At 44.7% G+C, this 16,779-nt stretch overlaps 1 protein-coding gene across 1 annotated transcript in view; it reads right to left on the minus strand.

The window, feature by feature from the left end:
• Window positions 1-1,662, minus strand: part of NXPH1 (neurexophilin 1) — a gene marked incomplete at both ends in the record, with an annotated part of 289,208 nt that extends 287,546 nt beyond the window's left edge. The window contains one exon of the mRNA XM_081244604.1: window positions 1,609-1,662. Coding sequence (XP_081100730.1) covers window positions 1,609-1,662 — 54 coding nt within the window. The remainder of the gene's footprint in view (window positions 1-1,608) is intronic.
• Window positions 1,663-16,779: the final 15,117 nt, after the last annotated feature.

The raw sequence follows: 16,779 nt of genomic DNA on the forward strand, positions 1-16,779 counted from the left end.
AATTTCTGTGTTTCCTCTGGCCAAACTTTATGCCATGCTTCTCTAAGCTCTCAATGTCAGTGGGTTTACTGGACACAGGTGGGCAAGAATGATTGAAGATGAGAAATGGGAAGGACACTTTTTGCAGTGCGTCTGCATTCTAGCCGGGGAAGGCACAGACTTTGGTAAAGGAGTCAAGAAAGGCCGTTCTTTTGGATTGGCTGCCCGGGCTTTCACCTGTTTACCCCAAGGTGTCCTGTAGGCGAGGACACTGACGCGCAGCGCCCTCTGGCGTCCGCGGCTGCCACGGTCAGGCGATAAAGGTGCAAACACACGCAACACTGAGGGTTCTTGGATTCCAGCTGAAACCCGTTTACACACATACCCTTATATTCATATTCACACACACGTATACATACACATCATTAGCATATACAGAGTTCACACAACTAGCAGCCCTGCAGTCACAGGCACCAGGGCATCAGCTGGGAAACGCTCTCAACTGCAGGGATGGCAACACTTTTGCTCCAAGAATTGTGGGTTCTGAAGTCCTTGGGGTTGAGACGGCACCGCTCACCCCATTCCCGTTTATTCAACCCATCATGCCGCCCCAGCGCTTCTTGTTCCTAGTCAGAACACACAGAGCCCTCAGTGCGCTCCAGCGGCCCAGAGGTAGGTTATGGGGTTCTGTGCACTGAGCACAACTTCACCAGCAGGATAAGACTGTCCCTGGCCCTCCCTGAAGTCAGACCCGAGAAATTGCGCTCTCGGTCTTGGTTCCGCGCGGTGCCCACAGCTACCAATCCACCACCACCACAATAAAGTGCTTCCCTCAAAGCCCTCTACCCTGCCCACGCAAACCCCAGTTCCAACAGTGGGCAAAGTCCGGACCTCAGAAAACGGCTCTGGGAGGACTCGGATGGTAGCTTTGCTTAGTATTTTCTCCCTAGCGACAAGGTCTGCCACTCCCTAATAAGGGGCTCAGCACTGGAACTGCGGTTTGGTTATTTGGTGGGAAGGAGAGATTGGGAGGAGAGGGAAGGGGAGCCTCTACATGTTTGCTGGAGCATCTCTGACCCAACTCCATCTGGACGCTTGTGGGGCTGCTAGATAGTTAAACTTGTCCTGTCTGAACCCTACAAGTCGAACAAAGTTACCTGCACTTCTTTATGTGCCGCATCTCCAAACTGGGGGTTAGGTGTGTGGATATACTTTCAAAGTCGGGGACCTGGGCAGATTCATTGCTTTCCATTCTCCACCTCCATTTCCTTTCGTTTAAACTCTGGATGAACTAATAAGAGTTCCCTGTCTTCCACCCCTTCTCTTTGCCTTCTCTCCCTATAAAGCATCCCGTCCATCTATCTCCTCGGTTTCTGGGTGTCTAGGGCGCCCTAGACGCGGTTTAGAATCACTCGCAGGAGAGGGGGTACTGGAGCAGGAAACGAGGGTGGGAACCCCGGAAAATCCCACAGGGATGGGGAGATCATTTTGCCAAAGTTGTTCCAACACCGTCGCTAGGAACGTCGCTCTTGCTGAACTGGCGGTCTCACCCTCCTCCCGCGCGCCCCCAGTTGCCTGGCCTTGCGACCAGGGTGTGATTGCGGGGGCGCGGGACTGGCAGAGACTTACCAAGTAGACGGTGGGCTGCAAGAGGAGAAGCACGTACCAGCACGTAGCCTGCATCCTCCCGCGTCTCAAACTTCCTCGGCGGTGCGTTCGCTGAGTCTTTGTTCCTTCAAAAACATAGATCCACCTGACATCCACTTTACAGAGCAAGGAGCGCTCTCAGCAGCCTAGATACAAATGAAATTAGACATCCCATGACCACGCGGGCAAGGTTAGGCTTGGCAACCAAGCGCGGAAAGGGGGTCGTGGCGGGAGGGATGGACCAAAAAAAAAAAAAAAAAAAAAAACCGGAGGTGGGGGAGGCAAGAAAAACGGAAAAGCGAGCAAATCCAGCGCCTGAAACCCGAGAGCGCGCAGTCCGCAGGCAGGCGGGCAGGAGGGTTGGAGGATGAGGGGCTCCTTGCGCCCTACGCTGCTCGGGTGCGAGTTCCCGGGGGTGGAGCCAGGAGGTGGCGGGGCACACAGAGACGCGTGCAGGCTGGTTCCGAGACCAAGCGTCTCTGGCAGCGAGACCTGCCCTAGTGTTTGATGGCCGGGAGGCTCGGACTAAAGGCGGTGGCTGGTTCTTCGCCAGCCCTGGCAGTGCTCACACACGTACACACCAGCAGAGAGAGGTGGAGAGAGAAAGAGAGGGAGAGCGAGCGAGAGATATTGAGCGAGGGGGGCGCGGGAAGAGGAAGGGGTAAGTAGAGCTGACCAGGATTAGGTACCGGGTATCTCCACGCGTTTGGTGCGATGGGGGTGGGGAAAGCGAATGCAATTTGCATATAGGAAAGCCGGGTTCAATTTACCCATTCGAGCGCCCTGCACACACAGAGATACCACGCGCATACACATGTACTACTTTTTTCGAGCGAAGGGGCACAGCCAGTCGCTAACTTCTAGAGTGGAAGCCTGCCCGGGTCTGTGAGAGTCACCCCTCAGGCTCACTCTGTCTCCCAGCCAGTGGCCTTCCCCGCTGCCCCTTCCTGCTGCCCCACCACCCCACCCCAAGGTGTCCCCCATACCGGGACTGTGGAGGCGGAGGGTACGTACCGCGCAGGACTGGGGGCGAATCCGGCAAGCAGGGACCGCTCTGCGAAGGCTCCATGGAGGAGCTACTCGGGCCTGGCGTCTCCGGCGTCCCGAACATGCCCTCCCTGGCGCTTTATCTCCATGCTCGGGAGCGGACCGGTCCCGCTGCCTTGTCCAGCCTCGGCAGAGTCCGCGTCCCAGTGCCCGGGTCGCGCTCAGGATTGGTTCCGCGGGAGCCTAGGCTTGGCACAGTTGGATTCACCGTGCAGGAAACTTAAGAGGCACGAGAGGGAGGGGAAGTAGAGGGGAAAGCGAGGAAGAGAGAAAGGGAGGGAGAAAGAGAGGGAGGGTGAGAAGGGAATGCGCCGGGCTACTGCGCCGGACAGACCGGGACTGCCCGCGTTGGATGTGGAACGAGCGGTCCGAGGCTCGCTGATTCCCGAGGCTGCCGAAGGATGGTGGAAATGACTTAAGGGGAGGAGACTGGGCAAGTCCTCAGGACTTGAACTTGAGAGATAAGACACTGGCCTTTCGGAAGAACACAGCCACACGGCAGGCGCAAGCAGTCCGAGTTTCAGAGGGAGGGGTGGGGTGAGCAGAGCCCCGAGGATCCTGGCGCAGCCAGCAGCTGTACCTCTACCGGCGGCCCTGAGAAACCCGAGAGCCACTCCGGAGCGGAGTCGCAGGCTCAATCCGTGGTCCTGCCCGGCCACTGGGGGACGCTCTGGAGTGCGCTGGGGTTCTCGGCGCCGGTGCCGTGGTGCTTTCTCCGTACGTCCACCGCTCGGCTCGCCCACCTTCCTGACTCGAGCAATTACATCGGCACGTGGGCGAACGATTCCTCAGAGACCAATTAATACCCCGTATAAAGGGATCCCGCTCCTAGGCTCTCTGCGGGCTGCGCCCGCAGGGATAAGTGGCTCCTGCGTTGTCTCTGGTGGCCGCAGTGCACCCTTCCCAAGGGTCGTGAGGAGGACTGCGACCGCCAGAGGAGTGGCGGGAAGCGTAGTGGGGCGGTGCGTAGGGCGGAAACGGGAGCCGGAGGGTGCAGGTCTCCCCAGCGCGCCTTGGGCGCCTACGCGGGGCACCGCGGACCTGTAGCTGGGAGGCCCGAGACCCGGGCGCTGCGGACCGCCAGCCATTCAGCGCGCGACAGCCGAGAGGACTGGTTGACCTTGCGCGCTCGACTCCTAGCCGGGGGCTGGGCAAGGCGGGGGTGCGGCCTGGGAGTGGAGGTGGGGTGATGGGGGATGCTTGCAGCCTTTGCCACCTCCCTCGCTCCTAAAACCTCCTCCTCGGCCAGTATCTCCCAGTCTCCACCTCTTTGCTCTGACTCTCACTATCTCTGTTTTTCTCAATCTCTCCCTTGCTGTCTCTATCTCTCACTCTCTTTTCTGCATCCTCTTTCTTGTACTCCATGCCTGGCCCTCGGCGTCTTTCTACCTCCTTCTGTGTCTCTCTCAGGATTTCTGACCCTCTCCGTCTCTGTATATCTGTGTCTCTATCTCACCCTCGCCATTCCCTCTCAAACCTTGTCCTTGTCTTCTCCCCTTCACCCGTCCATCACACAACCAACAGGCCAGCTTCACCCGTATCCGGTGAGATCCCGGGACCAGGCCCTCTCTGCCGGCGGGGAGGCCAGCATCTCCTCAACGGGTCCAGACTCAGTCCACAAGTCGGAGCGGACATTTTTCTTCCTCCTACCTCACCTGTTACCTCTCCAAGCCTGCCCTTCGCTAGTTCCTGGCCTGGAATGGTGCACTCTGCGGGATGACAATTCTATATAAGTGTTGGTTTGAAATTTATCTCAGGAGCCCCGGTTAGTGACCATCAAAATATAATCGTGATTTTTAATGAGTCCTGGGGAGTCCTTTCCTCCAGCATGGCTATTGGACACCTCAGGCTCTAGTATTTCTGCTCAGGTCAGTCGGGGCCCAGACACAATGTACCCTCTACACAAGAGGTCTCCCCCAACCACAGGTTGAGTTCCCCAAGGGAAAGCTGGTACCCCCACTCCCCAACAGAGCAGTGACAATCAGCAGAACCACCCTTTCTTTCCTAGAGCAAATGCAGAAGGAGCCTTGCTGAGACCTTGGCCTGGAATCAGACCTCCAGTTTAGATCCCCATTGTAGGACATACCTGCCAGGCATTTCCAGGCCTACACTCTCCCTTCCAAGCTAAAAATAGCTCTTTAAAGAGCAAGCTCTTCTAATCTCCAAACTTGTACTCTGCCTCTGTGACCTCTTGGAATTCATTGGGGCATATGCAGAGTAAAGCAGTGAAGCACATTTTCTAATTGGGACTTTGAAAATGCACTTTAGAAAAAAATACACATTTATATATAGCATAGTTGCAATGTTATCTTGGCTATCTTCACTTCCCAGGTTTTTCATGCTCTTAAACAGTTTCAAGAAGAAAAAAAAGTACCCATATCTGAGGCTGAGGGTCAAAGTAGGGCAAAGGAATCTTCATCTGATTCCACTCTTTGGGATTAAGCAGGCCACCCTAAAATTGATCCGCACTTGTACATTAGCTCCCAGCCCTCCACTGCTGGAATGTGGAGCTGGAGTGAATGCTGCCCACAATGCTGCCCTCTACCCACATTCCCAAGTTCGGTGCCCTCCGAGCTGAACGTGCATCTGACCTTAGTGAAAAAGGAGAAAGAATCAGGCCAGCTTTGGGATATAACAAGTTCTTTTTCTAAACCTTACTTCAAAAACATTCTCCCTCTAGGGCCATTTAGCCTTAAAAAATTACTGCTTGTGAAACAGGAAGACGATCAAGGACCTTAAAATCTCTGTCTGAATGGGACTGATTATTGAAGAAAAGCACCACAGGCACCTAGTAATGGGAACTGGTCTGACACTTTGTTCTATGACACAGGGTGCCAAAGAGCTTTTTATGGTAATGAACTGAGACCTTCTGCCCTGACATTCAACTCTCATGGATCCTACAAGACCCTTGGCCTGGGATATGAAACAACAGTGGATTGTCATTTTTGTCTCTTTGTAGGAGTCTTCATTTCCTGTAGTACTCAGTCAGAAAAGGACACTAAGCCAAGTAACAATGAAAAACTTATTATTGTTTCTGCTAAACCTCTCCAATTTTAATAATGTAACATTGGTGGAGTGGGGGTAGGGGAAAGAAGGATGGCTGCTTCACCCTCCTTCTTTCCTATCATTTGCTTTAAAAAGAACTAAAAACATTAAGGGCATGATTCTCATACGTTCTTCTGTTTAAAGTAGTACGCTACTCTAAAATGCCCTCTTAGAATTCATCCACAATCAGCCTTACCAGGATAGAACAAAAGTGTGATTATCCTTAAGAAGTATAGTACTCATGCCATTTTTTTCAGGCTTTAGTCATGTTGAGAATCCTTTCAGAAATCACTCTCTAAATTTTGTGTGATGCAACTTAATAGACATATAAATTTAGCATGAATTATAACCACAGTAAAACACAGTCCTCTGCCCTTGGCTCTTCCCCAATCTACCTGATCCAATCTGAAGTGAATATTATAAAGCAATAATATATGCTTATCTCCAAGAAATATATTTTTAAAAGAACTAAAATGGGCTGACCTCAAAAAGGAAACAGTGATACTAAACAATTTTCCTGAAAATTAAAGCCAGAACAAATTAAAATTAGAATTCATGTGAAATAAAATGATAATCCTGTTAACTGTAATTAGCTGTTTTGGTTGATTTGTTTCAGTTCATTTGTATGATTCTCTGAGTGGGAGAAGGAGGACAGGAGTTAAAAGTTTGAATTATCTTGGGGCTGGGAAGAAGCAAGAAAGAGATTAATTTTGAGTTCTACAAAACTCTGCCCTAAAATGAACCTGTCTTTAAAATGCATGAATACCGGGCTTCCCTGGTGGCGCAGTGGTTGAGAGTCCACCTGCTGATGCAGGGGACACGGGTTCGTGCCCCGGTCCGGGAAGATCCCACATGCCACGGAGCGCCTGGGCCCATGAGCCATGGCCGCTGAGCCTGCACGTCTGGAGCCTGTGCTCCGCAACGGGAGAGGCCACAACAGTGAGAGGCCCGCGTACCGCAAAAAAAAAAAAAAAAACATATGAATACCATCATCTTTTACCCAAAATCCAAGCAACTATGTTGTTATGAAGCACCCAGCTGTGGTCTTGCTTAAGCTGCAGGTCAAATTAACTCACTTTGTACACAGTAAGTGCATTGTACCTATTTTTCCCCTAATAGTGCCAAAAACTTACAAAGCATGCATTATCTTGGCTGCCTTGACCACAGTATAACCTGGTGTTTACATGTGGTATGACCTTGGGAAAGTACCTGAAGACTCCCCTGACCTCAGAACCCTCCCCTATATAATGAAAAAGTAGGGTTAGATGATGTCTAAAGTGCCTTCCAGTTCTAAAATACCTTTATTTTGTTTTTGTATGATTAAATGTGAAGTTATCTCAGGTTTAAAAACTTTACTTCACAAATAACAATTTTATAATGTATTATGATTTTCAAAAATATTAATAATTTAAAAGAATATATTCTGTTCAGTGCATTTCAAAGATTTTAAGTCAAGCGTGTTTGTAGGGTTGAGTTCAAGGCCTTTTGGGGGCATTCCTTCTCTGCCCCATCCTCATACCCTTTCTTCTAGGTCAAAGGTTGGCTCTATTATATTAATTAAATAATTTTTCATATAAATTGTTCTGCACATGTTTTTGATGTCATTGATTTATGAGACTCTACACTCAGAGTGGCATCTTTATTATACATATGAATATTTATTTAAAAGACCCAAAGCCATTTCCACTACTTTTGCAGAATACTTGAATGTCACTCAGGACAATTAAGAACCCCCAGGCCCCTCCACACCCCAAGATATTTTGCTAGTGGAAGGAAGGAAGTATCATCTGCAAAGTGATTTGATATTTGAATGTAGTAGAACTTGGTTAATAACTACGAGGCATGTGTGCTAAATTACTTTTACAAGAATGCTTTAATAACAAGATCATTGGACTAGAGAGAAAAAATAGCCGACAAGCTCTGGAATTTAAAAATAAATAAATTTAAAGGGAATCAAAAAGCTTTACGTAGAAGGCATTTTCTTTTTCTAGAGGTAATTTATATGCTCAGTCTTTGTAACCATATTTCATTTATTCTGCTAGGTGAGGACAGAAGGTTCTCAAAGGTAGGGTAGTTTTAATTATACTCACAGACTTTAAAAAGAGAATGAACACAACAAGAGAAATTGAAGAAAATCAGCATTAAAAACGCAGTTGAGGGACTTCCCTGGTGGCGTAGTGGTTAAGAATCGCCTGCCAATGCAGGGGACGTGGGTTCTAGCCCTGGTCTGGGAAGATCCCACATGCCGCGGAGCAACTAAGCCTGTGTGCCACAACTATGGAGGCTACACTCTAGAGCCCGTGAGCCACAACTACTGAGCCTGCGTGCCACAACTACTGAAGCTCACGTGCCTAGAGCCCATGCAACGCAACAAAGAGTAGTCCCCACTCGCCACAACTAGAGAAAGACCGAGCACAGCAACAAAGACACAACGCAGCCAAAAATAAATAAATAAATAAATAAATAGCTAAATTTAAAAAGGCAGTTGAATGTAAAAGATGGGAAGATTGGGGTCATCGCCCAAAAATCATAATTAAAAATTTTTAAAAATACTGTGACTAAGCAAACCTTCGCATTATAATCTAATTACAGAAACTCTTCATGGTGGTCCCTCCAAGGATTATTAATTGACGGTTCCTAAAGCAGAATCATTAAAGATAAAAAATTTGGTACCAGTGTGCTGTTAACAAAGTGAAATACATTATATGCTTTCAGCCAGGAAGAACAATAGGACTCTGAACCACGTTGAAATGGAAGAAATTATGAGGAAAAACTGCAAGCTCTGTGGTTACCTGAAAATCAGAAGCAAGTCTGAAAATGCATATTTCATCTCCATAATCTAAAGTATGTGGATATTTTAAAACATACATGTTTTTTCAGCTTTTATTCTGATTTGGCAATATAAAGACAGAACTTAAAAACAAGGTGATTTATAGAAGAAGCAGGGAACAAATGGCCCCTTCAGCCCTAAGATCCTAATGATAAGAATGTATTGGATTAGACATCTTTTAAATAAGAGATATCACAGGGATGTAACAACCCTCTCAATTTCCCTTTTTAACATCAAATTAATGAAAACAACTACACCAGGATTTCACCATAATTAACTTCAAGGTTATGCCATAAAAGTCACAAAATATTACATTTTTCTGCTTCCTCTGGCTCTAATAATAAAATGCTTTTGATAAAATTCAAAGCAAAATGGTCTAACATCAAATTTTGTATTAAACTGGTAGTAATTTCTCCAAGCTCCATAGATTTAATAGGATAATAATGCCTACCATTTACTGAGTGTCAGGGACCATACCCTGGGTTCTATTTACATTATCCACTGTTTCCCTAGTGATTCTGTGAGCATCAATCAGCAATTTAGTTTTAAAAGGAAACCTCTCAGGTTAGATAAGATCTCCTTCTTCACACTGGTTCTCCATGGAAGCCAACTTAAAACAAATCTCAGCAGCACTGGACCATTCATTCCCACCCCCTCCATCTGGTAAGTCTCTTCTCTAGTCAGTAACACCATCCTCTCTCCAAATTTTTCAACTAACCCTCTAACCATTCCTTCTCAGATTATCTACATGATGCTCATCTTCATATATTAAACACTCGTGCTTCTCAGGGCTCCATCAGTAACTCTCTTTGCCTCTTTTCACTCTGATTAGACAATTCTGCCTATTTCCACAGTTTTATTTATTTATTACTTAACACCCAATGACCAACAGGTTCATAAGTCCAGCTCTGACATTTTTCTTGACCCAACTATTCAATTGTCTATATGTCCTAGAGATAGATGTCCTAGAGATACTTAGAATTAGCATGGCTAAAGCTGAACACATTATATCACTATGTTACATGCATATCCTGTTAGTTGGTGTGATAGATTCTGGAGTTCTCTAATTATAATATGATTAAGTGACCCTTTGCCAAGTGACCTCTCATTGAAATGGAGGAATATACCTCCCCATATATGCAAATTTTCCTCTTTTTCTCTTCCCTTTCTTTTTCTTTCTTTCTCTCTCTCTTTCTTTCTTTCTTTCTTCCTTCCTTCCTTCCTTTCTTTCTTTCTCTCCTTACTTCCTAGGAAATCCTTCTTTAGGATTCCTTTTAATCCTAATCAGAGCCTTCAAGAGGTATAGGATGTTCCTACCTGATCCTCTAGTCAGCAGAAGAACAGCAGACACCAGGTAAAAGCTGCATCCTTCAGCATGGGTCCTGAAATGAAAAAACACATGAAGCAGACCAGAACTTGACCTGTGATCTGGATCACAGCCACCATAGCTGACTTGTAGCCCCATAGATCCAAAAGTAAGAAATAAATATTTGTTGTTTAATCATCAATATTTGGGGATTATTTGTTTTACAGCATTATCATGGTCAAAGCTGATTAATTGGTGACACCACTACTTCACTGAAAACCTAAGAATTAGATGTCTTTATGCCATCTTTTTGTTTCCTACACATCAAAAATAAAATACAAGCACCTCTCGGTTTTTTAGCTAATTATCTCTCATATCTCTTCTCCCTCCTCTGTGTCTGCTCCTGCTACTGACTCAGGTTCATATCATCAGTCATCTGGTCTATGGCAATGGCTTTCTAACTGGTCTCAGCCTTTTGAGTTTCTACCTCCATACAGATGCCCTCTTCCGTGCCACCATAAAGCTACAACAAAACTGTGTTCACATCACACACTTGTTTAAATCTTTTCACAACTTCCCACTGCTTATAGAGTCAAGTCAAACTCCTTAGCTCAGCACAGAAGACTGCTTTTGAGCAGGCCTCTATCCACTCATCCATCTTCATATCCTGCCCCCTGGCCCCTGCTTGACTGCATGCTTCACATTCATCAGTTACAGGATCCTTAGAACTTTTAAATACACAACTGTATGTCTCAACCTGTGGCCTCCACACCTTCTTTCCTTTGCTTTGAATTCTCTCAATTCAACCTCTATATGAACTCTTAATCTTCCTATATACCTCTGTTCAGAGATCACCCTTCATCCTCTCCACTTTTCTCAGAGATCTGTGCACCAAAACATATTATTAAACATTTACACCATGCTGTTTAAATCTTCTCTACTGGACTGTGTCATTCACTTTTGCACCCCTTGTCTACTTTGAACAGGATTGAGCTGAACTTTCAGCCACACTTAGAAAGCACAGTGTCCAGAAAACAGCCTAGTGTACCTCTTGCAAGACAGCACATCAGAGGCTCTGGATTAGCAAGTCTTCATCTATGAAGTGCTCAAATATGCATAATTGGAAAAAGTTTCAGGCAAATCTCAGCCTGGTGAAATGAGCGAAAGGAATAGGACCAGAGTGGGAGGCTTAGGACCGAAGACAGAAGCTCCCTCACCCTAAACACCCTCTAACATTCTTCTCAGAATCAGGGGCTAATAAGAAATTTAGTCTGAATGGATTACTCTATGACTGACTCATTAACCCTTCTCATTTCCAGGGCCAAGCATAACATGGTACCCCAAAATCCCCAGATGTCCCTAAATTCTAGTTTCATTCTGCATTAATACACCGCAAATCCTGTATCACATTTCAGCACCATCAGACCCTGCCTTAACCCCTCCACCTTCAGCACCAGATAAAAGAGAGAAGGGGAGCTAGAGAGAGGTGAGTTCAAGAAAGGAAAATGAACACCTTATCATAACTACCACCAGCTTTGGATCTGGTAAATGGGATTAACTAGACCCATAGGAAAATAGGACTCTAGACTTTATGGCTCTGAGCTTCTGAATGAATCTGGCAGAAAGGAGAACTGTGAAGCCCGCAGTCAAGAAATTACACTAGCACTTTTTCCCATCACAGTTAAATTCCTGACATCATAGTCATCTGTGCCTCCTGCTTCATGATCTCTGAGGTCGCACTAAGCACCCCTGAATCATATTTCCATCCCTGCATTGATAGGGCTCTAAAGTAACCTGTAGCCTACATTTAACTGAATTCAATAGCCTTTCTCAATTTTTACATCATCAATTCTCCACAAAAGCATCCTTATCAGGTTTCTTTCCAGACTCTCTGAGTGTTCCTTTTTGTCTCCTGTGCTGGTTCCTCCGAGTAACTCTCCCCAAACTGTCAGTTTTCTAGTTTCAAGCCACCCCTTTGAACCTAAACTACAGCCTAACATCTTCAGCAACCAGAGGGTATCGTCATTCAAATGTCCTACAGTTGTCTGACACTAAACGTACAAGAGTAAACTCACTAATACTCCCAACACGCCCCCAGCACACACACAAAGTCCTATTCACAGTTACCCTAATTTCATTAGTGACAGCCAAATTTTCTTTGCACACAGCCTTTAAACCTCAGAATTAGCTCTCACTGTTTTCGTGTGTGTCTCAAAGATCAGTCATGTACATTATCTCATCACATCTTCCTTCAGAATATCTCTTTCACCCACCTCCTTACGACCACTCTAGATGAAGTCTTCATCACCTCCTATCTGGACAGCCACCTTCTGAAATGTTTTCCCTGGCTAAAGTCTTTCCCAAGTCCCATTAATTTCACTACTGTGAGCACCGTAATAGTGGGGACTATGTCTCATTCACCTTTGTACTCCTGGCACCTAATATGGTGCCAAACACATAATAGATGCTTAATAAATATTTGCCTGATGCATGGATTAAATTCCTTATACACCTCCAGATTATTTCTTGTTATTTTTTTTTAAAGCTTTCCTTTTTTTAGTTAAGTTTATTTATTTATTTATTTTTAAAATTGTTTTTGGCTGCGTTGGGTCTGCATTGCTGTGCGGGCTTCTCATTGCAGTGGCTTCTCTTGTTGCAGAGCACGGGCTCTAGGCCCGCAGGCTTTAGTAGTTGTGGCGCACAGGCTTAGTTGCTCCGCGGCATGTGGGATCTTCCCAGACCAGGGCTCGAACCTGTGTCCCCTGCATTGGCAGGCGGATTCTTAACCACTGTGCCACCAGGGAAGTCCCCGGATTATTTCTTAAATAACACATTTGCCCTTTTATTCCATTGCACACCAAAAATAAATAAATAAATAAAACTTATTTTATTTTCCCATATATAGAGAGGGCTATTTTATGTGTTCACTTATTTTTTCCAATAAACCAGTTCTTCAAGAGAATCTTCACTCAGACACATGGTAAGTAAAACAGAAACTCAAAGCTTCTCTGGTTAAGTCTGGGAGAGAATGCTTAGATCCACATCTATAAACTCTCCACTCCACCTCCTCTCCTTTGTTCCATCCCCAAGCAATCCTAGATAACTGTCCAGGATACTCTAAGACAGTAGTTTCCAAACCTTAGTTTGCTTAATTTTCACCTGGAGGAGGTTATTAAAATGTGCATTACCAGCCCCACTTTGAATTACAATTTATTGGTCTGGGTTTTGACCCTGAAAAGGATGCATTTTAACAGCATCCAGGTGATCCTGACGAACACTGTCAGAAGTCTACACTTTGAGAAACCTTACTCTAGAAGCAAATGGATTGGAATTTTAAAACTCTATCTCACAGGATGACATCTGAACCTCTCGTGGTAGAAATTAAGGACTGTCAAAGCCTCATGAAAAGATGACAATTGAGTAAAGATTGAAGGAGGTGAAGGAGTAAGCCATGAAAATATTTGGAGTAAGAGCTTTCCGGGCATAAGGAACAGCAAGCGAAAAAAGATGAGAAAGAAGTACAACCTCATATATTAGAGGAACAGCAAGAATGCCAATGTGTCTGGGGAAGAGTGAGCCAGGAAGAGATGGCAAAGATATGAGGTCAGAGGTGACAAATTTGAGTAGCATCTGAAGGGCACTGGAAGGATTTGGCTTCATAAGTCCTTACAGAAATCTCTTACATTGAGCAAAGAAGTGACACATCTGACTGACATTTTAATGAGATTATTCTAGATACCATGTCAAAAACACCTTTAAGGGGAGAAAGAGGGGAATCAGGAAGAACAGTTAGGGACCGCTGCAATAATCCAAGCAAGAGGCAATGATGACTCGGCGACATGGGCTGTGGTAGAAGTGGTGAGAAAAGAACCAATTCTGAATATATTTTGAAGGGAAAGATGACATAATTTGCTGATGGATTGAATGTGGAATATGAGACACACTGTTGTCTCCAGGTTTTTGCCCTGAGTACCCTGATTAATATGAAGAAGACTGTGAGAGAAGAAAGTAAGGCAGAGGGAGAAGAAAAATTGACAGCTGAGTTTCAGACATGTTAACATGTTAAGTTTGAGATGTATATTAGACATCCATGTGGATGTATTGAGTATCATGAGTCAAGAATTCAGGGGAGGGATTTCCCTGGTGGTCCAGTGGTAAAGAATCCGCCTTCCAGTGCAGGGGATGCGGGTTCAATCCCTGGTCGGGAAGCTAAGATCTCACATGCTGCAGGGCAAATAAGCCCACGCGCCACAACTACTGGGCTCGCGCGCCTCAACGAGAGAGTCCACGTGCCGCAAACTACAGAGCCCATGCGCCCTGGAGTCCGCACGCAACAACGAGAAAGAGAAAAACCCACCTGCCACAACTAGAGAGAAACCCAAGTGCCACAATGAAGAGCCCGCGCTGCAACAAAAGATCCTGCATGCCTCAACGAAGACCCCCGCATGCCACAACTAAGACCCGACGCAGCCAAAATAATAAAGAAAATTAATTTTAAAAAAAGAATTCAGGGGAAATTTGGGGGCTGAAAATATAAATTTAGATATTATTTATATAGAAGGTCTTTACAGACATGAGATCATCAAGGGAATCAGTGCAGATGAAGACAAAGAGTCCTTGAGCACTTCATTGTTAAGAGGTCAGGTGTGGGGTGGGTCCAGGGAAGCAGACTGAGAGGGAGTACTCAGTGATGTAGGAGGAAGCCAAGAGAGAGAAGTAGGCAACTCAATCAAATGCTTTGATAAGTCAAGTAAGATTGGAAATGACCACTGAATGTAGAAATATGGAAATCTTTGGTGACCTTGGCAAGAGCAGTTTCAGTGGGTGGATGAGGGGGAAGCTGAGTGGAGTAGATTCAACAAAGAAATGTAAAGAGAGAGAGTGTACACAGAGAGTATAGACCACTCTTGCAAGATGTTCTTCACCCCTCTTAACTTCCTTCTCCCTGAGTCTCTGTACCATCTATACCAGTCTGCTCATTTTGGCATTTTATCATATCTCACCCTCAGTGATACTTAACTCCTCATTATGTTTATACCTTCTTTCTAACTAATTTGGAAGCTCTTAGTGGAGAGGATCAATAACTCCTTCTACATCTGCAACAACCCCCCTCAGAGCTTTGTACAATTCTGTGCCTACAATGAGTATTCGAAAATATATGATGAACTACATAAATATTTCTCTAATGGCATTCTCTGCCCCCTTTTCTAACTCTTCTGCCTGATTATAATTTTAAGCAAAGTGTAGGTCAAATTTCTGATCCTCATTTTGACCTTTAGGGACCTTCATGAAATGGTTCTACCCAAAATGTATCTTTTAGCATTTTCTTATATAGCCCTCTGTTTCAGTCAGGATAATTTATAGACCATATCCTGAAAAGAGGAATTATTTTTACATGCCATTTTAACTATAATATTACTCTTGTCTGGAAATTCCTGCTCCATCCCAAGGGCTTTTCTTCTCTCTGAAACTAACCAAGAAAGAACCCTAACTAATCTCGTCTTTTGGTGCTCTTTGCTTTAACATATAGTTACTCCAGATTTTAGTATTATCATCTGTACCTCAAAATCATGACGTATCTTGCACTATCTACTGGATTCAAAAATTCTATTTTTATATACCTTCCACTTAAAAAAACACCTTAGACCAAGCTTAGCATTGTTTATTCTACCGATCAAATGGCACTTTCAGGATCAATGAAAAATCAAGTGAGAAAATAGAGCCACACATGAAGACACTTAATGAAGGATTAATATATGTTAGAATGAGTAAATAAACAATGGATGCATGAAAAGGGCTTTACACTGAACAATTATTTCATACATCATACATTATCTTCTTTAATCCTCTCAAGAGCCATAGGATATTGGTAGTATATATTTTATAAGACTATGATGCAATAGTCTTAAAGAGGTTGACCTGCCCAAGGTTATTCCAAGACATGGAACCTAAATCTCCAACTTTAGAATCCAGTCCTTTCCTCTTTCCACCATAGTTGCTTCCTGAATTAAAATATAAAACTACCTGATACCTAATTCAAATTTGTTTTCTAAGCCTTTTCACTTAGAATTGAAGATGTTTTGCTGTTTTTCAATGAAATTATAATTCTTTAATTCTATTTTTTCCTCTTTAATAACATATGAACCAGTAGTCTTACAATTGGTTTGATAATTTAACTTAACAAAATATCAACAAAACAGTTCTTTGACAACTTCCTGCTTTTGATCCTTTCCACCTTGAAACCTTATCAAACTACTACTGGCTCAAACAGTAATGATTTACAAGTCTGAGTTTCTGAAAATCAGGATTAAAATGTTCTCTGGGAATACATTTCCTCTTTAGAGTGGACTTCTTTTTGCCATAAGAACTTCCTCTCAGATTTCTGATCTTAAAAGAAAAATCAAAGAATAGTTTAGGGACTTCTCTGGTGGCGCAGTGGTTAAGAATCCGCCTGTCAATGCAGGGGACACCGGTTCGAGCCCTGGTCCAGGAAAATCCCACATGCTGCGGAGCAACTAAACCCATGCACCATAACTACTGAGCTGCACTCTAGAGCCCGAGAGCCATGACTACTGAAACTCGCGCATCTAAAGCCCATGCTCCGCAACAAGAGAAGCCACTGTGATGAGAAGCCCGCACACTGCAATGAAGAGTAGTCCCCGCTTGCCGCAACTAGAGAAGGCCTGCGTGCAGCAATGAAGACCCTATGGAACCAAAAATAAAATACACTTAGTAAAAAAAAAAAAAAAGTTCATTAAGCAAGTGATTTCTGAGCCTCATATGAACTGCACACCTGAAATATAGTTCTTAAATGTTCCTTTTACTTCCCCAGTATGGGAACTCTTGCGAATTTTTTTTTTCTTGCGAATTTTGAAAGCCCAATATCCTAAAATCATCATCTATCCCAAAACTTGAAGTTACACTG

This window comes from Mesoplodon bidens, assembly GCF_964165515.1.
Source record: "Mesoplodon bidens genome assembly, chromosome: 9".
In the NCBI taxonomy this organism is placed as follows: domain Eukaryota; kingdom Metazoa; phylum Chordata; class Mammalia; order Artiodactyla; family Ziphiidae; genus Mesoplodon; species Mesoplodon bidens.